Here is a 20,866-nt window from a genome sequence, read left to right as displayed (position 1 = left end):
TGGGGTTGTTAACCAATGTCATAAAACAATGTGTACTACTGTTTCATGAGAAACTATTTGTTCTGTAAGCCTTCACCTGAAGTACAATAAAAAAAAAAAAAGTAAATTACTAAAAAAAGAACCCTTCACTTTTAGGTGACATCCCCCTGCATTCCTGTTGGTAAGAAGAGAGAGATGTTCCTTCTTTAATGTTTTACACTGACCACGGTAACTTTTGGCACCTATATTTCAAGTAAGCTCATGGTAAACCTCTCTACAAAATCTTATTTTTATGATGAGAAGGATGAGACTACTTCATCAGCATCTCTCAAAGTAACAATTATTTGTGGCTTAATTTTAAATCCTATTGAAAGCATACAAGAAACTATCTTATTTATGGTAAAATAGTGTATCAAGAAACATGAAGGAAAAAGGAGCCACGGGCCTCTCAGCATCTGGTGGGGTGGTGGGTGGGGAGAAGTAGCATGTGCTTGTTGGTAGTGTTGTGTGCAAGTGAGTCAATTCTGATTCATAGTGACCCTACAGCAACCCTATATGACAGAACAGCCCCATAGGGTAACCAAGGCTGTAATCTTTATGGGAGCAGATCACCAGGTCTTTTCTCCTGCAGAGCGACTGGTAGGTTAGAACCATTGACCTTTCAACGACTGAGCACTTAACCATTGTGCCACCAGGGGTTCCTAGGAGTAGCGTTGTTGTTATTGTTGTGTGCCTTTCAGTCGGTTCCAACTCATAGCAACCCTACGTACAACAGAACGAAACACTGCCCAGTCCTGTGCCATCCTCACAATCGTTGCTATGTTTGAGCCCACTGTTGCAGCCATTGTCAATCCATCTCGTTGAGGGTCTTCCTCTTTTTCACTGAAAAAGCATGATATCCTTCTCCAGGGACTGGTTCCTCCTGAAAACATGTCCAAAGTATGAGAGACAAAATCTTGCCATCCTCACGTCTAAGGAGCATTCTGGCTGTACTTTTTTCAAGATAGATTTGTTCGTTCTTCTGGCAGTCCAAGGTATATTCAATACTCTTCCCCAATGCCATAGTTCAAATGCATCAGTTCTTCTCTGGTCTTCCTTATTCATTGTCCAGTATTCATATGCATATGAGGCAATTGAAAATACAATGGCTTGGGTCAGGTAGAACTTAGTCCTCAAAGTGACATCTTTGCTTTTCAACACTTTAAAGAGGTCTTTTGCGGCAGATTTGCCCAATGCAGTATGTCATTTGGTTTTTGACTGCTGCTTCCATGGGCATTGATTGTGTAAAATGAAATCCTTGACAACTTCAATCTTTTCTCCATTTACCATGATGTTCCTTATTGGTCCAGTAGTAAGGATTTTTGTTTTGTGTTGAGGTGTAATCCATACTGAAGGCTGTAGTCTTTGATCTTCATCAGTAAGTGCTCCAAGTCCTCTTCGCTTTCAGCAAGAAAGGCTGTGTCATCTGCATGTCACAGGTTGTTAATGAGTCTTCCCTCCAATCCTGATGCCATGTTGTTCTTCATACAGTCCAGCTTCTCGGATTATTTGCTCAGCATACAGATTCAATAAACATGGTGAAAGGATACAAACATGACACACACCCTTCCTGATTTTAAACCACGCAGTATTCCTTGGTTCTGTTCAAACAACTGCCTCTTGGTCTACGTACAGGTTTTGCCATGAGCACAATTTAAAGTGTTCTGGAATTCCCATTTTTTGCAATGTAATCCATAATTTGTTATGATCCCCACAGTTGAATGCCTTTGCATAGTCAATAAAACACAGGTAAACATTCTTTCTGGTATTCTCTGCTTTCAGCTAAGATCCATCTGACATCAGCAGTGACATCTCTCGTTCCACGTCCTCTTTGTATCCGGCCTGAATTTCTGGCAGTTCCCTGTCAATGTGCTGCTGTAGCTGTTTTTGAGTTATGTTCAGCAAAATTTTACTTGTGTGTTATATTAATGGTATTGTTTGATAATTTCTGCGTTCTGTTGGATCACCTTCCTTTGGAATGTGCACAAATATGGATCTCTTCCAGTCGGTTGGCCAGGTAGCAATCTTCCAAATTTTTGGCATAGACGAGTGAGTGCTTCCAGTGTTGCATCCGTTTGTAGAAACATCTCGATTGGTATTCCATTAATTCCTGGAATCCTGTTTTTAACCAATGCCTTCAATGCAGCTTGGATTTCTTCCTTCAATACCATTGGTTCTTGGTCATATGCTACCTTCTGAAATGGTTGAATGTCTACCAGTTCTTCTTGGTACAGTGACCTTATGTATTCCTTCCATCTTCTTTTGATGCTTCCTGTGTCGTTCAGTATTTTGCCCAGAGAATCCTTCGATATTCCAACTCAAGGCTTGAATTTTTTCTTCAGTTCTTTCAGCTTGAAAAATGCCAAGTATGTTCTTTCCTTTTGGTTTTCTAACTCCAAGTCATTGCATATTTCATATAATACTTTGCTTTGTCCTATCAAGTCACCCTTTGAAATATTCTGTTTAGCTCTTTTACTTCATCATTTCTTCCTTTCACTTTAGCTACTCTACGTTCTTAAGAGCAAATTTCAGAGTCTCTTCTAACATCCATTTTGGTCTTTTCTTTCTTGTCTTTTTAATGCCTTTTGCTTTCTTCACGTATGATGTTCTTGATGTCATTCCCCAACTCTTCTGGACTTCGGTCATTAGTATTCAATGCATCAAATCTATTATTGAGATGGTCTGTAAACTGAGGTGGGATATACTCAAGGTTGTCTTTTGGCTCTAGTAGACTTGTTTGAATCTTCTTCAGCTTCAACTTGAACATGCATATGAGCAATTGATGGTCTGTTCCATAGTCTGCCCCTGGCCTTGTTCCGACTAAAGATATTGAGCTTCTCCACTGTCTCTTTCCACAGATGTAGTTGATTTGATTCTTGTGTATTCCATCTGGCGGCATACATGTGTATAGTCGTTTATGTTGCTGAAGAAATTTACTTTCAATGAATGGATCGTTGGTCTTGCAAAATTCTATCATGTGATCTCTGGCATCATTTCTATCACCAAGGCCATATTTTCCAACTACTGATCCTTCTTGTTTCCAACTTTCACATTCCAATCACTAGTAATTATCAACGCATCTTGATTGCATGTCTGATCAATTTGAGACTGCAGAAGTCGGTAAAAATCTTAGATTTCTTCACCTTTGGCATTAGTGGTCACTGCATAAATTTGAGTAATAGTCGTATTAACTGTTCTTCTTTGTAGGCGTATGGATATTATCCTATCACTGACAGTGTTGTATTTCAGGATAGATCTTAAAATGTTTTTAATAATGAATGTGACAATTGTCATTTGCCTCTTCAATTTGTCATTCCTAGTAGACCATACGATTGTCTAATTCCAAATGGCTAATACCAGTCCATTTCAGCTCACTAATGTCTAGGATACTGATCTTCAAGTATGCTATTTCCCTTTTGACAACTTCCAATTTTTCTAGATTCATACTTTGTACACTCCATGTTCTATTAATGGATGTTTGCAGCTGTATCTTCTCATTTTGAGTTGTGCCACATCAGCAAACAAAGGTCTCAAAAGCTTGACTCCATCTGCGTTAAGGTCAACTCTACTTTGAAGATGCAGTTGTTTCCCAGTTGTATTTTGAGTGTCTTCCAACCTGAGGGGTTCATACTCCAGCACTATTATCAATGTTCCGCTGCTATTCATAAAGTTTTCACGGCCATTTTTTTTAGATGTAGATCACCAGGCCCCTCTCCTTGTGTTAGTCGGGAAACTCTGCTGAAACTTGTCCAACACGGGTGACCCTGCTGGTATTTGAAATATCGGCGGCACAGCTTCCAGCATCACAGTGAATAGGACAGAGTAAGTAACTGAAAATAAGGCTGCTACAGAAGAGGGAGGACCCAGAGACAGACAAAACAAGGCTGGAGGAGTAAGTAGACACTGCATTGTGCAGGGCCCTGTGGGTCATTTTAAGGATTTCGTATTTTAGCCTATGTGCAATAGGAAATGCCTGAACAGTTTCAAGCAGGAAATTTACCGACTAAGACATGTTTTCAAGAGATCTATTTTAACCTCGTGTGTCAAATTAGTTGGGGGGAGGCAAAAATTAATCAGGGAGACTAGTTTAGGAGGTTTGACATTGGCTAGCAGCGATGGAAGTGGAGGTAAGTGGACGGATTCAAGACAAATAACATGGATCTCTGTGGCAATGGCCTGGAGTCATCACACCTGTAACTTAGACAAGAAGGCATCCCATGTTTGGGCCAGAATCTTGTTTGCCATAAATCCTCCCCAGGATCCAGGGCGTTCACTTCCATATTAAAGAGCAGAATGTGGCTCTATCTTGTCACGATGGAAAGTTATCAGATTTACATAGGGCTAGATGGTAATAGATGGAAACAGAGCACCTACACCTAGAAAGAGTACCACTAAGTATCAGGAGTCCATGGGTGTCACAAACGGTTAAGCACAGAACTACTAACCAAAATGCTTGCAGTTCAAACCCACCCATAGGCGCCTCGAAAGTAAGGCCTGGCAACCTACTTTCAAAAGGTCAGAGCCATGAAAACCCTATGAAGCAGTTGTACTGTCCACGTGGGGTCACCATGAGTTGGAATAAACTCAACAGCAACTAACAAGTATCAGCAAGTAAATGTTGGCCTCATTCCTGTCTATGAACTTAAAGGCTTGTGAGGAAGGATGAAAATCCCTACAGAGCACGAAAACTTTATCATTCCCACAAAGAAGGAAGATGACTTAGGTAAGAGTGAATAACCCATTGCCGTGGAGTCAATTTCCACTCATAAAGACCCTAAAGGACAGAGCAGAACTGCCCCACAGCGTTTCCAAGGCTGTAATCTTTATGGAAACATCTTTCTCCCACGGAGGGGTTGGTGGGTTTGAACCTCTGGCCTTTTGGTTAGCAGCCGCACTTAACCACTGCACAGTGTGAATAGTATATATGAAAGCAATGCTGATGCTCTTGGGGTTATGAGGGAGTTTTTGATTCCCTGAGCCACTCTCATCCACTCCAGTAATCAATTAGTCATTATACGGCATGATAATTATGAACCGTCTGCTTTGGAATCAGACTGAATTTGCATTTTTTGTGTAACTTCAAACTGTGAAATGGACATTAGTGTCAAATTAATAGGGTTGCAGTGAAGATTAAGAGATTCACATAAAGCACTTGGAACAATGCTTAGCCCACAAAGGCAGTCCTTATTTTTAATTCTTTCCCAATGCTGATTTTGCTTAAAACTCAGGGCTAAGCTTTCCTAAGGGTATATGAAAGTTAGTGGTCTCCCTAGAAGTTTCATTATCTTACACCACCAACTACCACCTGTTGCCATCGAGTCGATTCCAACTCACAGCAAACCTACAGGCCAAAGTAGAACTGCCCCATAGGGTTTCCAAGGAGTGGCTGGTGGATTTGAACTGATGATCTTTTGGTTAGCAGCTGAGCTCTTAACCACTGCACCACCACGGCTCCATTATCTTACATATTTTATTCTATATTCCTCAAAACCACCTATAAACATTGAACAGTATTTATTCCTAATTTTTCCAGAACATTTCATATTTAAGAACCCAAGAAATAAAGGGACATTTTTAAAAATACTCTGAATAATCTATAATCTTGCACTTTTCATGAATTAAGCTCAGTTGCACAAAGACTTAATCAAAGTTGAAAATTTGTCTCATTGATTCTAACAGCAATCTCAAGATCAGGGTCAGAGGAATACCCCCAAATGATTTACAGAACGGTAATATATTTGTTGTTTAAACCATTAAATTTGCGATTTTTACAGCAGCAACAGGAAAATAATATACCATGTAGTCAGAATTACACATGAACAGAATTTGCAAAGCTGGGAAAGGAGGTCAATTTCGGGGACTTTTAGATCTGGGGTGTACTTTAACCAAAAGGTATCCCTACCAGTTTTGCGATGCTTGCATATTTTATATAATAAGCATCCTTCAATATCTTCACCCAAGACAAATGTATGGAATCCATGCCAATATTAAAGATGAAAGCAAAATCTGCTATAGGCATATCACAATTCATGTACTTACAGTAAAAGTAATGAGAATAGTAAAAAGTAATGAGAATTAAATTGGTCACCCAAAGCATCAAGTTCCATGAATGTGGAGTAGAAGAGTACAATAGTTTTATTCTCTCTCATATCATGTAAAAATCATCGGAGAACAAAAATGTACTGAGTCAATCCAAATGATCAGAAAGGGATGCTATCATATAGAAGAGAAAGGTATCAAGGCTAAATGAAGTTACCAAGTTCTAAAGAAACGGTATGGCTCACTCTGATCTTTAAACAGACAAAAGGACAAAAAGTAGGAAACCACAAAAGTGAGGTGAGAGGAGACGACAGTGCTTTAATCTAACAGTTAATGTCTTAAGAAAGGCCAAAACTACACACACCCCATCACCACTTACTCTGGCAAAGGATTCCCCGTTTTAGGGCATTGTAAGAAAATCCACATGTAGCAAAAATCAGATGGCAAGTCCTGGGATGTAGTTGGCTCCACCTTGAGCAAAAGTCTAGGAAGGATTCTGTGAGAGGCTTGCACCAAAAGGGTGAAGCCCTAAGAATTATGTTAACCGGGTTGACTTGAGACTGCAGGCTTCAAGAGTGTTTCAGGTACCGGAGACCCTTGTTTCTCCTTCCATTTTAGTCAAGTCAGTGTAGATGAAAAGAAAAAAAAAGACAACTATATATCCAAGTTTTCTTACCCATTCTCCTTGATGGCACCATCAAAAACTTCAGAACTGAAGCAGCTCATTCTCCAAGTGCCCACATCAACTGGCAACAATTACAGCAGTAGGCCACTCAGAGTGCTTTTCCTGCCCTGACTACACTCACAGAAGAGTTAGACCTAAAACTTCTTAAGACTCTACCCAGTATTACCTATTGTCTTCCAAACTGGCATGTTAACAGGGATGTCAGAAAAAAAAAGTATACTTATAAAAGGTCTGTGAATACCTAAATTAAACCCAGTTATCTCAATCATGGCTACACACTGGAATCCCTTATGGCACTCACCAAATACCCCTACAGTCTGTAAATGTCTTTAGTTACAGCCAGGGCTGAGAACCACAAGCTGAATTTCTCAGAACCTTTAATATCCTAATGTGCATGGATGAGATTTTCCACAAAGGAGTGACCAATACACAGTGCTTTCTTAATTTACGTGACCGCAGAATTTTCTCCCCCTCAAAGAAAACAAACTTAGAAAATGCTGTTCCCAGGAATGAAAAGTAGTATGTTGAAAACAAGTGGAAATAGGAAAGAATGGGAAGTTAAATATCGTACAACGAAAATTATTTAAAAGACAACACAGACTTTGCTGACATGAAAACTCTTTTAATTGGATAGATACACATTTGACAAAATATTTTAGAATAAAATTATCCATGAACAGGCACAAGTAACAAACTGTAAAAAACATAAAAGTGATATATTTTTGAAACAGAAACATCTGTTTATAAAATTCTCTATTGTGAATGTGGAAGACTTTCAGTTCCTACTCATACCTCCAATCTTAAGCCCCAACAGGTGACATTTAAGACCCAGGAGTAGGAAATACAAGCTCTAACACATTTGGCAATTAAGGATCATCTATTGGCATGAGCTGGCAGGGAAGTGAAGAGCCAGATCTTGGGATAAAATACAGAATGGAAGACTCCGATGGAAAGTCTGTTTTACAGCTAAGGGCAAGAAAAACTATCATATTAACCTTTCTCTTATCTTCCTGAATTCACTCTATTTTTCCAAGTACTGTCCTCCAAAAGAAGGCTGCATACTATTTAAAAAACAACGTACTCAATTTTCCCCTTTAGCAGAAATCAGCAACCCTGAGACTCCAATTTTCCATGACATAAAAGCTAATAAACATCTAGAACTGTTCAAGATTTATAAATAATTTTACATGATCAAACAGAAACTTTGATCAAAGTAACTTTCAGGATCTGAAAATACATTTAAGGAAAGAACAAAATTTCTCTCCAATTAACTTTTCAAGCCTAACTCGTAAACATCTAACTTCTACTGTCCAAAATTAGTTTCACAAAAAGATATACTAGATGTTTTAAATTGAGTACAACGTGCTCATGATGGTTAAAATGGAATGCCTGCCTCTTCATATTATTATTCAAACACACTTAAAAGAAATGAGAAATTTTCATCCATCTGGAATATACAGTTAAGAATTTATTGATTTGCAAGACAGCCACATAAACAGACCATAAAAAAATAACCAAACACTTATTCTCTGTAATACTACCAAGACAATTTAACACAATACAACCATACACATCAACATCTAACCGATCCAATTAGGCTACTTAATTAGCTATATTTTCAAAGAATGGTTTTAACAAACACCTTTGTAGGGCATATACACACACTGTGTTTAAAAATTAAATCTGCTGCTCCTCCAGGGGTGGCTCAACAGCCTCCATTAGCTTTTTATTTGCCTCTTCATTATGCCGGCTTTGACAATGAGTTAAATGTTTCTTAAAGCCTCTTGGGAAATTTGATTCAAAATTACAACGTGGACACTTAAGTAAACTTTGCCCATGGGCAGCAACATGATTCTTAAGGAGAGATTCCAACAGAAAAGCCTTTCCACAAATTGTGCATTTGTAAGGGCTGTGAACATTATGCTTATTAACCAAATGATGCAAAACAGCACCTTTTTTCATAGCACGACAGCAACAAATTTTACAATAATACTTTCCTTTCCCACGCTTCATGTACTTTGCTATCTCCTCTTCAGAGATGAAAGCTTCTTTTTCTTCAGTAAATTGTAGTACGTTTTTGGACTGCTCTGGACTAGTTATATCCATTTTGTTCTCTTTACTAAAATCAATAGATTCCACATCAACCTGCTCTTGATCACTGCTCGATTCTTGGCCCTTGATATCTATGGCATCCAAATCTGTCTTGAGATACTCACTACTACTAAGCTCAGCATCTGAGTTCTCTTGGTTGTCTTTCTTGAGTTTCTTCGAGCAAGGAAATAAAGGATCTTCTAAAAGTCTCTTGGGTGTAGCTAGAAGTTCTTCGTGAACCAAAATATCACACTTTTGATCATCTATGGCATCTACCTGCAGTTCATCCCCAAGTTCAAGTGCCTTCTGAGATTCTGAGAATACAGCAGATTTAGGAAGTTCAGGGAAAAGGGCATGTTTCCTGGGCTCTGGAAAAAGAGCACGCTTTCGTGGCTCAGGAGAAGCAGTTGGGGCTGTTTTGGTGGGCTCAGAAAAAAGGGCGGGTTTCCGAGCCTCAGTATCCATAGAGAGAACAGGTTTCCAGATCTCTGAGGCTGCTTTAGGGGATTCAGATGGCCCAGAAGGACCCGCTTTCCGGGTTTCAGGGAAAACGGGAGGTTTCTGAGGCTCAATAAAAAAGGAAGACTTCCAGAGATCAGGAGAACCACCACGCGAACTTTTCTGGGACTCAGGAAAATCAAGAGGGGCAGGAGAAGTTTTCCGTTGATCAGGGGAAATCTTCCAAAGCTCTGGCGACCCTGAGGGTTTTCTGAGCTCTGGAGATCCCGCTGGGCTACGGATCTCTGGGGACAGTGGTGGGCCTGGTTTGCGAATCTCCGGAGACAAGGGAGGTCCTGTTTTACGGAGCTCAGAAGACACTGGGGGAACTGCCTTCCAATGTTCAGGTGACAAGGTGGGAGTTGCCTTTCGGAGTTCTGGTGGGCCAGATTTCCATGACTCAGGAGACGCAGGGGGAGATTTCCACGAACCAGGGGATGCTGACGAAGACTTCCAGGATGAAGGGGACACAGATGGAGCTGGTTTCCAAGGTCCAGGTGATACAGAAGGAATTGGTTTCCAAGGTCCAGGAGACACAGATGGAGCAGGTTTAGCTGGCTTCCAAGGTCCTGATGATGCCGAAGGACTAGATTTCCACGGTCTAGGAGACCCAGGTGGCCCTGCCTTCCAAGAACCTGGTGACACAGCTGGGGCTGGTCTCCTAGGCTCTGAGGAGACAGCAGGGAACGACTTCCAAGATTCAGGAGACTCGGATGGGGATGGCTTCCTGGGCTCAGGGGAGACAGTCCGGGCTGATTTCCGAGATTCTGGAGACGCAGCTGGGGATGGCCCCCAAGGTTCAGGGGAAGCAGCTAGAACTGGTGACTCTGGAGATGAAGCTGAAGGTGGCCCCAGTGTTTCTGGGAAATGAGAGTGTTTCTGGGGTTTGGTATTAGTAAGAGTACTCTTTACTGGTTCAGCAGATACAGGAGCAAGTTTCTGTGGTTCTGGAGAAGGAACAGGGACAGGTTTCTGAGATTCAGAAACAGCAGGAACTGGGTTTGGAAGTTCAGGAGAAGAAACAGAAGCAGGTTTTGGAGGCTCAGGAGAAGTAAGAGGTATCTGTGGCTCAGAAGAAACAACAGGGCCAGGTTTCTGAGGCTCCAGGGGAGTAAGAGGAGTAGGTTTTGGTGATTCTGGGCCAAGTTTCTGAGTGTCTATAGAAAGGACAGGTGCAGGTTTCGGTTCTGCTGAATTAGAGGGTATTTTCTGTTGCTCAGGAAGAGGAGTGCTTTTCACAAGATCTGTTTCTTTGTTCAGCTGATTTTTTGGTTTATCATTCCATTTCTCTGGGGCTGCATGTTTGGATGTGATATGATAGTATACATTAGAGTACATCTTGCTGGTGAAGAAGCACTTATGGCAGTGAAATAGCTTTGCACTTTTCTGGTAAAATATCATTTTACCTAATCCACCAGCATCCATTTCATCACAAAATTCTGGATGGATGGTACCCATATGGATTTGTACATTTTCATAATCAGAGCCCCTGAAACTGCAGTGGTCACACCCCAAACGTACTGATGGCTTACGAAGTTCCTGGAATACTTCCATTTTTCCTTCTGTTACAACACACAGGATTATATTCTTTAAAACTTTCAAAATTGCTGCAACAAAGTAGAAATAAATTATTTTCATGGAACATAATTTTGAATAAAAGGCTGTCCTAATCCATTCTATAAGTGCAAAATTTTAAGTCTAGAATGGCTTCTGTATTTATTAGATAATACAACTCTATAAAGATTTTGGAGATGAGGAGGAGAAACAGAACTCATTTTTAACTGAGTCCTAGGTACTCTGCCAGGAGTTTTGCATACATTATCTCATTTAACCCTTCTAACACTATGACGTATTACTTTCATTTACAGATGAAAAAACTGAAGTTCAGAGAAATGACTTACCCAAAGTTATAGGACTATGAATGATGGAGCTGAGGTTCACATCCAAGCCTGATTCTAGAATTATCTACTGTATGTGCCTTACTTTGACTCTCAAAAATCTGAATCAATGAGCACACAAATCTTAGAATATATCAAAATTAAATCTAGGTTATTTAAGGCTGAGCACTAGTATAATATGCCTTATACTTTAGATAAAGTAATTTTTAAACTTTTCAGAAAGCAATTATTAAACTAAATCTATCTATGAAAAGATGGCTATTTTGTTTTTTTACTTGTTGGCTTATTTAATGTCAACATATAATGTTTTATCTATCCTAATACAGTCATTGATTTAATAAATGAATTATTTTATATTCCATGCTGTTCTAGGCACTTGGGTTTTCAGCAGTTGTCCTGCAATATGTAGCATACATTTTTGGGAAGATAGTGTGGAAAGCAATGTAGAAAAGGTGGTCAGGAAAGATCTCTTTTTTTAAATTTTTTAAGCCAGTCTTTTTAGGTGGTAAAATTCACGTAAAACCTGTTGCCACTGAGTCGATTCCAACTCATAGCAACCCTACTGTACCATAGGGTTTCTAAGGAGCAGCTGGTAGATTCAACTGCTGACCTTCTGGTTAGGAGCCGAGCTCTTAACTGCTACGCCACCAGGGCTCAAATACTAATCTAAGCTCATAGTTAAAAACAAAATCATTTACACAGTACCAGCATACTTACATAGAATCAGTCCCTAGAGGCAGCCACTGCACCTATGTATCATTGTAAAATTTTACCAGGCATATACAAATCCACACATACATTTTACAGAAATGAAATCATATTAAACATACTGTTCTGAAATTTACTTTCATTTAAGAATTTATCTAGGACACTTTTACATATAGAGTAAGGATTCAATTTCCTTGTATGTAGTTTGAATGTGAGGATATTTCTGAAGGGAAAATTCCGTTGAAGTTGATTATCTAGTTCAAAGACTATATGCATTTAAAATTGATACGTTTTATCACACTCTCAAACACTTGTAGTGCTATTACATACCAGCCAACAGTATGAATATGGGGACAATTCCCCACTCCTTCATAAACACTACTATTAAACTTCTTAATCCTCACTACTTGTTAGGCTAAAACTGGTATCTCACTATTGTTTTAATTTACTCTTCCTTAATGTGTAAGAGTAAACATTTTTTTCAGTTTATTAGCCACTTTTATTTCTTTTTCTATGAATTACAGGTTCATTTCCTTTGTCCATTTTTCTTAATGATTCATAAGCTGTCTTTGCATGTACAATAAATCAGGCCTGTTATTGAGAACATTTCTTCCTGTTTATCGTGGTTTTTTTTTTTTTTTAACTTCATTTGTGGTGTATTTTACCATACATAATTGGTTTACATAAAGATTTAAAACTTTAAAATGCTTTCCTTATGACTATGGCTTTTAAGTTTTGCTTAAAAAAAAAAAAACCTTCCTGTGTCAACATTATTTTTTTAACTTAATTTATTAGACCAAAGACACCCTGTAAGTACCAAATTTGAGAAAATTCATTGTAGAAACAAAATGGAAAGATTTTCTTAAAATGTAAACGTATCACCCATAATATGACCAGCACATGATTTCATTTTTGCATCTTCCCCTTCAGCTCTTATCTGTATCAATGTCTTGAGGTAGCTACAATTCAGTGTATTATAATCATAAGTAACATACAATTCTGAGATTCAGTTTTTTCCACGCATTGTCATATTGTAAGCATTTTTCTCCAGCACTTGATACTCTTTATAATTATCACTGATGATGGATGACCAACATTACTATTTTAAAATCACTTAGTATTTTTTCTTATGACTTTGACAATTTCATTCTGTTTTTACATCTTTATCTTTAATTCATCTGGTACAAGGAGTGAGGTAAGAATCCAGCCTATTTTTAAATCGCAAACAGCTAGTTCAGTTGTTTCAACATTGATTAATCTTTTTTCTCACTGGTAATGTGTCAGTTAGCATTTACTAAACTTCATGTGGATGATCATATGCCGGACTCTATTATTTATCGGTTCCATCTGGCAGTGCTTTTCTCCTCACAGTATCCAACAACAGCTAGAACAGATTGTTACTAATATACGGTGAATTTTATTCGCCAGGTGGATTATAAAATTTTTTCACATTAAATTATGCTGCATCATTTACCAAGAGTACTAACCACTACTAAGTATCCGATATACTGCGTACTAATGGTAATGACAGTGTAAAAACGTACTCATTCCATTTTAGTGTTCCTCAAAGAACAGATTAGAAGCACTTCTAATCACAGGGGCTCACTTATTAATTAAAAAAATTAATAACATTTCTAATTTTGATACTATCTGCTTTTAAAGATGTTATTATTGGCTATCGTTTTATATCATCTGTATCAGTGGTTTATCACTTGCTTTTTTTTAGTCTAAGTTGAAAAGGCAATAGATAGTTGAGAAAACAAATGTTTTTCTTCAGAAAGCAGCAGCTCTTTCTGAATTACCTTTCAATTATACTGTCTTTTAGAAAATTGCTTGTAGGATTTTCTTGTTCTCTGTAATTTGGGGGTGGTGGTGGAGAGGAGGACTACAACAAAAGAAAAATATAATCATTTAGTACTGAAGACAAAAATCTCTAAAACGAGAAGACGTTCGTGGAAAATGGAAGATGTATCTCAATAACTCCATCAGGCCCTAAGCGGCAATAACGAGCAGCTGAGGGATGATCAGATTAAGAGGCATTGGTGAAGAGCTCGGCTGCTAACCAAAAGGTGATTGGTTTGAACTCACCAGCGGCTCCATGGGAGAAGATGTGGCAGTCTGCTTCCGTAAAGGTTTATAGTCTTGGAAACCCTGTCCTATAGGGTCCCTATAAGTCAGAATCGACTCAACCACAATGGGTTTGGCGTTTTTTGGTATAACACAGAGGTGAAGAGCTCAGGCTTGCAAGGTGTGCATCCTGGCTCTACTACCTACTTTGTGGCTTTTGTCAAGTTAAACCTTTCCATGCTTAAGTTTCCTCATCTGTAAAATGGATATGATAACATCAGCTATGTTATAGACACAAATACTTTGTAACGTGTTTAGAACAATATCTGATGCACAGTAAGTGTTCAATGTCAGCAATTATTATTATATTAGAAACTAAAGTAACCTCTAAAAAAATATCCTCCTCCAGCTTCTGGTAATTAAATAATCCCAAATCACCCTGGTAAAGTTATGGCTGACCAACACATAGGATACTCCACAGTAGCTCATCCAAAAAAGATACTCATTTATCTAAGCCCTGTTTGTGAGAGGCAGAAAGATATTATTTTCATGATTTCTGTTTAAATTTCTTAAGCTTACTTAAGCAAACTATTAACTATAGAAACATTTCCTATCATCTCAGAATTTGGTATACAGCATTTCTATTTTCTAATTTCAATGTAAGACTTACTGAGCCGCAACCCTCCTCTTTTTGCATAATGTATGGTCCTATTAACAAAGTAATTTTCTTGGTTTTGTCTATGCTAACTCAGCAACTCTTATTAATACTATCTCATAAAATACAGGTCCATCAAAGAACTCAGTAAGTATATAATACAAGGATTTCATAAGCTGTAAAGATAAAGCCTTTTCTATTCCCATAGGAATGACAGAGATATTGACAAATCCATATCTCATAAACGGGCTCTGTAACAGCAGAGAACCAATTTCCTCTTTAAGTCCTCGCTCCCCTTTCCCAATTGCTAGTCAACTCTTGTGATCCCTTTCTGTATGCAAAGCTTTACCCACTTTTTCTCTGTATTTCTAGTTTTAACTGTATTTCTCCCTTTTGAAATCTTATACCAACGCTACATCACACAGCTATACGAGTCTCTGTTTCTAATGAATAACAGCTGGGCTAATTCCTGCTTCTCTGGTGCCTAATAGCTCCAGCCATCTCAACTTCTCTGGCTGAACAACAGCATCCACCTGTCCTTAATTGCTGCACCCATTCCTTTCCTGTTCCTTAATAAAAGTACACCATTTATCCCCATTCCTTTTCATTTCAGTTTTTATTAAACCCCAACTGCTCCTCAAGACTTCTGTCATTCCCTATCTCTTCCAACTGCCCCTCCCTTTTTCTTCCTACCACCAACTCTTTCAGCCAATCTCAAAAGTTTCTAATACCCATGCCTGCCTAGTATTACCAGGCCTCATTATCGTACTCAGACAACCTTTTAAAAAAAATTTTTAAAGAATGCTACAGAATTCACTTCTCAAACCCCAAATTCTATCATAACTCATTGCCGATGAGTCGATTCCGACTCATGGAGACCCCATGTGTTACTGACTAGAACTGCTCCATAGGGTTTTCTTGGCTGGCATCTTTACGAAAGCAGATCGCCAGGCCTTTCTTCTGAGGCATCACTGGGGGTGTTTGAACTGCCAACCTTTAGGCTAGCAAAAGATCACAAACCATTGGCACCAGTCAGGGACCTTAAATAGTATCACAGATATGTACATACAGTATACTTTCATACATTAATTACTATGATATGGTGTGTACACTTTTACATAGAAAGTTTTTGATGTATATGCTTTTATACAAAAAGTTTTTCCTCCAAAAAACTCCATGCACTTTTCAAAGAAATTTCTCATTACAAATATTCTCTTAAACATTAAAAAATGAAAATATTAAAAACAAACAAAAAAATATGCAAAGTAATGCTGGTGGAATACCACTTTATAAATCCAAGACAAGTGCTTTTAGGGTGAAGAAGAAACACAGACAAACATGTTTTTTCCTAGGAGACTTACCAGCTGTCTTATCAGAGGCCTTAAAAGCAGTCTTCAAACGACAGGCAACTTAACATGGTTTTTTGACTAAACCACAGAAAATGCCGTAGTACATGAAGGAGAAAGATGAGAAGCTGAACCTGGGGGATAAAAAAAAGGTAATCAAAATGATAATCTGTACCCCCTGTAAGAGAATTCTGATTACTTCTCTCACCTCCTTTAGCAGTGAGAGCAATCAAATCAAACAAGTGTGATTAATAATTAATGAAACAAAACCAAATATGGGAAGTTTTGTGGGAAACTGCAACCCATGCAATCCATGGCACCTTGTCCAATTTCAGCTGCTAACCTAAAGGTTGGCAGAAACCCTATGGAGCAGTTCTACTCTGTCCTATAGCGCCGCTATGAGTTGGAACGGACCTGACGGCAGCAGGTTTGGTTTGGTTTGGTTATGGAAGTAATGCCCACGTGTATAACCAAACCCTTCTCAAACCCTCCATCCAACTTTAGCCTATGTAGCCTCAGGGGACAGTGATACACATTTGTACCTCCCTGACAACCACTCAAAGGACCACAGACTACAGGACCACCTGACGTTTTGTCAATTATAAATACTACACAGCAGAGTGACAAGTTAACAAGCAGTTAACTTGCCACCTTGCCACTATTTTAACTCTGGTACCTGATCACTCTGCCTCTAGATTCACTTCCTTCCAATCCACTCATCATACTGCTACCAAAGTCATCTTCCAAACACAGAAATCTAACGTCACCTGCCTGGTCACAATTCCTCAGAGGCTCATCAATAGCTACAACACAAAATTTAAACGTGACAGACAAAGCGCTCCATAAGTTGATCCCCTGCCTTCCAGTTTTCAGCCTTGCATCCTCCCTAGTGTAATTCCCTGACTGTTCAAGCTTCCGTACTTTTGCATGAGCTGTTTCTTCTCTTTTATGTTGCCCATTCCTGTCCCTCAACCACTAGACAAATCCACACCCATCCTTCAGGCAGTATTTCTTCTCAGGTGTTTATTTCTCAATTTTCCACTGCCTCCCAGTCATCCTTGGATCACCCTTCTGTATACACACCTCCATTACAGCAACTATCTTACAGCACTATAACTTGATCCACATTAGGTGGTGAGCTCTTGGGATGGCAGGGACTATTTATTCACCTTTGTAACATTTGCACATCCTGGCACACACAAGATGTTCAGAAAATACCTGTTCACTCTATTAACATTCTCTCATGAAGACTGAGAATGTGATCAGAGATTGGCAGGATTTTAAAACTGGAAGAGACTTAAGCTACTATCTAGCCTTGGAGTCACGGGGCTTTAGGGTAGGAGAAGACCTCAGGGATCAACTACTGAAATGCAAGTCTAAACATTAAATAACTTACCCCCCCCCCAAAAAAAAACCCCGTTGCCGCCGAATCTCATAGTGACCCTATGGGACAGAGTAGAAATGTCCCATAAGGTTTCCAAGGAGCGGCTGGTGCAGTCGAACTGCCGATCTTTTAGTTAACAGCCATAGTATTTAACCACTGCACCACCAGGGCTCCAAACTTACCCAGGGTAAGGTAAATCATCAGCATCTGATGAAGGACTAGAATAAGTTTTGCAATCCACTCATATCCTGTCTAGTTATATCATGATCAAACAAATACTGTGGAATTTGGTAAGATCTTGAAAAGCCAGTGCATAGGCCAAAATCAACAAGGTGAAAAGTATCAAACATTTAGAATCCAAGTATCAACTGCAGAAATACAGGAGCACAGAGAACTGCATCCCACAAGCTGGACTGGACAGAGCATCCCACTGGATCACTGTGTCCAGCTCTGGGCAGGAAGGACACTTTAAGAGAGCCAGTAACAAACTAGGGAATACTCAAAGAAAGCAACCAGGATGGCAGGTAGTCTTCACAAGTCATTTGTAATAACTAGAAATATTTAACTTCAGGACGGGAAGAATTATCGAGAATATGTAAGCTGTCCTAGAAACAGCAAGTGGAAGGCAGCAGGAAAACAGATTTTCAGCTCAACCGTAAAAGAGTTTTACCAACTACTCCATCACGGACTAGAACAAGTTGCCTTGTCAGGTAAGAGCACCCCATAACTGGAAGTCAACGATCAATATAGGACTGATAGGATCCTCAGAGAACCTGAGTCTAACCTTTTCATTTTACAATTGAGAAAACGGATGCTGAGGGAAAGATGCAACAATTAGGTACAGAGAAAGCAACAGGAGATCCGGGTTTCCCCTCTTGGTTCCATTCTAACACCCCACACTCTCTTTTCAACAGTAGCTGATCACCCCCGAGGATGTTCAGTGAGTTCAGAATCCAGCTTCTAGGTATAGGTTAGACACCTGCGGTTCCTTCCAGTTTTAAGATTCTAGTAAATTGTTTTTCTAAATCTCACAGCTCTTAACACTGGACAGAAACTATAAAAGGAACTAAATTGTCCAGATGAAAAACAAAACAAAAACAAAAAAACTCCATTCCACTTTTTTCGTCTATAGAACCAACATCTTGACTCTAAAAAACATAAATTCTAATCATTGGTGCTTTGTCATCCCATCATCCAGGATTTCTCAATGCAGTTCTATATCATACGGTATTACACCTATTTCTCGTTTCTCATCCAGTTTCCTCCTTGAAGGCTATCAGTGACCATCTTTAAAATATATTTTAACGTACAGCTTTTTAAAATGAAATTCAATATACGGAGCATATTTCAAGCTAATTGAGTTCTATTCTCTATAGTACTACTGGTAGTGTTCGTTATTATTCTTTTATTATCAATTATCTTTATAAATCCTATCTTTGACCATCTGCAAGTGAATATCTGAGAATGATAATATCAGCAAATTACGAGCTGCAACACTGTATACAGTACATATCACTAACAATAAGATGTACAAAAAAACAAAACAAAACGGTCGTAAGTGCGGTTGTGGTAACGCGAATACGTCGTGAGCTGGGACTACCTGCAGTATTGTTCTTCACCCCTAGTTGATTTTTAAACAATATCAGAAGCTGAGGCAGACCAGAGGCAGAGAAAATAGCATCTAAGACTAAAACAGAAAACAATGTCTTTCTTCCTATGCCAGGTCCCAACTTCCCAACGGGTTTTAAGTAAAATGTTTCCTGTCTCCGATGCAACTGACACCCTCAGCATTCCTTTAGTTCTTTGCAAAACTAGCGGGTTTCCAGAAGCTCGGCCTTGCCCGAACCAAAGGCCAGGTTCCTCCACTCCGCGGTGACGTCCCAAAGCAGTGCCTGCTCGGACCAAAGATATGCCGGTCCTCACGCACAAAAGCGCAGTCGGGACCACCGGCTTCTCCCTAGACGGGCCCCTAGCGGGGCACCCGACAGGGTGGGGGCATGTCCGCGCGAGCAGACCCTAGGGGAGCGACAAGCTCCCGCACCGCTACCCCGGCCCCTTTCTTCAGGAAAAGCCGACGACCTCCTCTGGGAGACTAGCCCGGGTCTGCGCCGGCGGCCGGGACCCTCGGGCCTACAGCAGGCCCGCCGGCCGCGCGTCCCCGCCCCCATGGCCGCCCCTCCCCCGCCTCCCGTGCCTCCTCGGTTGTCTCGCTCCGGTTTCTCACCGATCCGGCCCGCGGGCGGCGTCCAAGTAAGGTGAAGGGAGAGAAGGTGGGATGGACGGCGGGGAGGGCCGGCTTCTCCTAGCCGGGGGTTCCCGGCAGCCCAAGCTGCTCCGCGGCGCCCCTGCGGAGCGCGACTGCCTTCCCGAATGGCGACGCGAGACGCAGAGAGCTGGGCTCGGGGCACACGAGCGTGCGCGCGGCCGCGGGAGTAGGGGCGGAGCCGGGGGCGGGGCGGGACTGATGGGTGAGCGGGGAAGCGAGTTTACCGCCGCCTCGCGCGGACCAATCAGCTGGCGGATCGCGTGGCGCCCCAATGCCAAGAGTGAGCCGGATTGTGGAGCATCCCCCCGCCCCGCAACCGGAAGTGCCTTGCGCGTCCACCTGCCCCGCCCCCGCCTTCCGCGCGCGGGAACCCCAGCCCTCGGGAAGGTCTGGGCGCGCGCGGGGAGAGGGAGGCGGGGCCCTGGCGGCCGTGCAGAGCGGGTAGCGGAGCCCGCTGGGCTTGGGCGGGTAGTGGTGTCGGCCATTCCCCCTCAGTGCCCCTCCACCCATTTTCCAGAGACCCGAGTCCGGTCATGGGTGCAGCCGCAGACCGCTGCCGCAAGCCATTGTTTCTTTGTTTTGTTTCTGTCTTTTGTTTGATCTTTTAAAATTAAAGGCCCATTAACCCTAAAGTGCTTTGGCACCAAGGCAATGCGGTGGCAAGAAGAAACTGTGTTTAAATTCTTTGCGCCTCATATACTTGGGTGGATCTTGTTACCTGTAGGACGAAGACAAAAATCCTTACGCCAGCCTTCCCGCCCTACTTCGTCTAAGCCAAGTTTCTCTTTGAATAAACAAGGATTTATTCAAGCTCTTTGTCGGTGTCTCGAGTCTTAAGGTCATACACTCTTCAATTTTGCAATGATTTTGATTTCGAATAATACCAACTGGAAGTGTTCTAGGAAATTTTCTGATTTTGTTTTTTTAGCAGAAGTGATTAAATCTGATCTAATTTACTATAATAACTTTGTTTTTTTAAAAAAAGAAAAACTTCCCACATAAAGTTATTAAAATTCTAATTTACTTTGTCCTTCTGGGCTCAGCAGACACTGCCTAAATGAAGCCGCCTCCGTGAGGCGAGACGAAGCGAACTTGCCCAACGACACTGGAAGCTCTTTGGGGGAGGGATTGCGTGTCACTAGTTCCGCCTACTAGCTCATTGCCTGGCACAGATAGGTAGGTGGTCAGCAAACACTGGATGATCAAATAAT

The 20,866-nt window shown here is 40.6% G+C and overlaps 1 protein-coding gene across 4 annotated transcripts; it reads right to left on the bottom strand.

Moving 5' to 3' along the window:
- Window positions 1–4,609: 4,609 nt before the first annotated feature.
- CHAMP1 (chromosome alignment maintaining phosphoprotein 1) lies at window positions 4,610–19,657 on the bottom strand. Of its 4 annotated transcripts, XM_023733635.1 has the most exons (3): window positions 16,021–17,358; window positions 13,740–13,822; window positions 4,610–10,938 (listed from the first exon to the last, which is right to left on the bottom strand). In XM_023733635.1, the coding sequence occupies exon 3, from the start codon at window positions 10,883–10,885 to the stop codon at window positions 8,420–8,422; it is 2,466 nt and encodes an 821-aa protein (XP_023589403.1). In that variant the 5' UTR covers window positions 10,886–10,938; window positions 13,740–13,822; window positions 16,021–17,358; the 3' UTR covers window positions 4,610–8,419. The 4 variants fall into 4 exon arrangements, with proteins under 4 accessions (XP_023589403.1, XP_023589391.1, XP_023589402.1 ...); XM_023733623.1 differs by adding an exon at window positions 19,614–19,657 and having other exon boundaries at window positions 4,610–16,139; XM_023733634.1 differs by having other exon boundaries at window positions 11,947–17,358.
- Between the last annotated feature and the right edge of the window lie 1,209 nt (window positions 19,658–20,866).

The sequence above is a fragment of the Trichechus manatus genome, unplaced genomic scaffold (assembly GCF_000243295.1).
Source record: "Trichechus manatus latirostris isolate Lorelei unplaced genomic scaffold, TriManLat1.0 scaffold00004, whole genome shotgun sequence".
In the NCBI taxonomy this organism is placed as follows: domain Eukaryota; kingdom Metazoa; phylum Chordata; class Mammalia; order Sirenia; family Trichechidae; genus Trichechus; species Trichechus manatus.
This window is presented reverse-complemented; position numbering and strand designations above follow the sequence as displayed.

Bases quoted from the DNA above. Each gene is read 5' to 3' on its own strand.
- CHAMP1 (XM_023733623.1), bottom strand. From the start codon at position 10,969: ATGAAAATAATTTATTTCTACTTTGTTGCAGCAATTTTGAAAGTTTTA.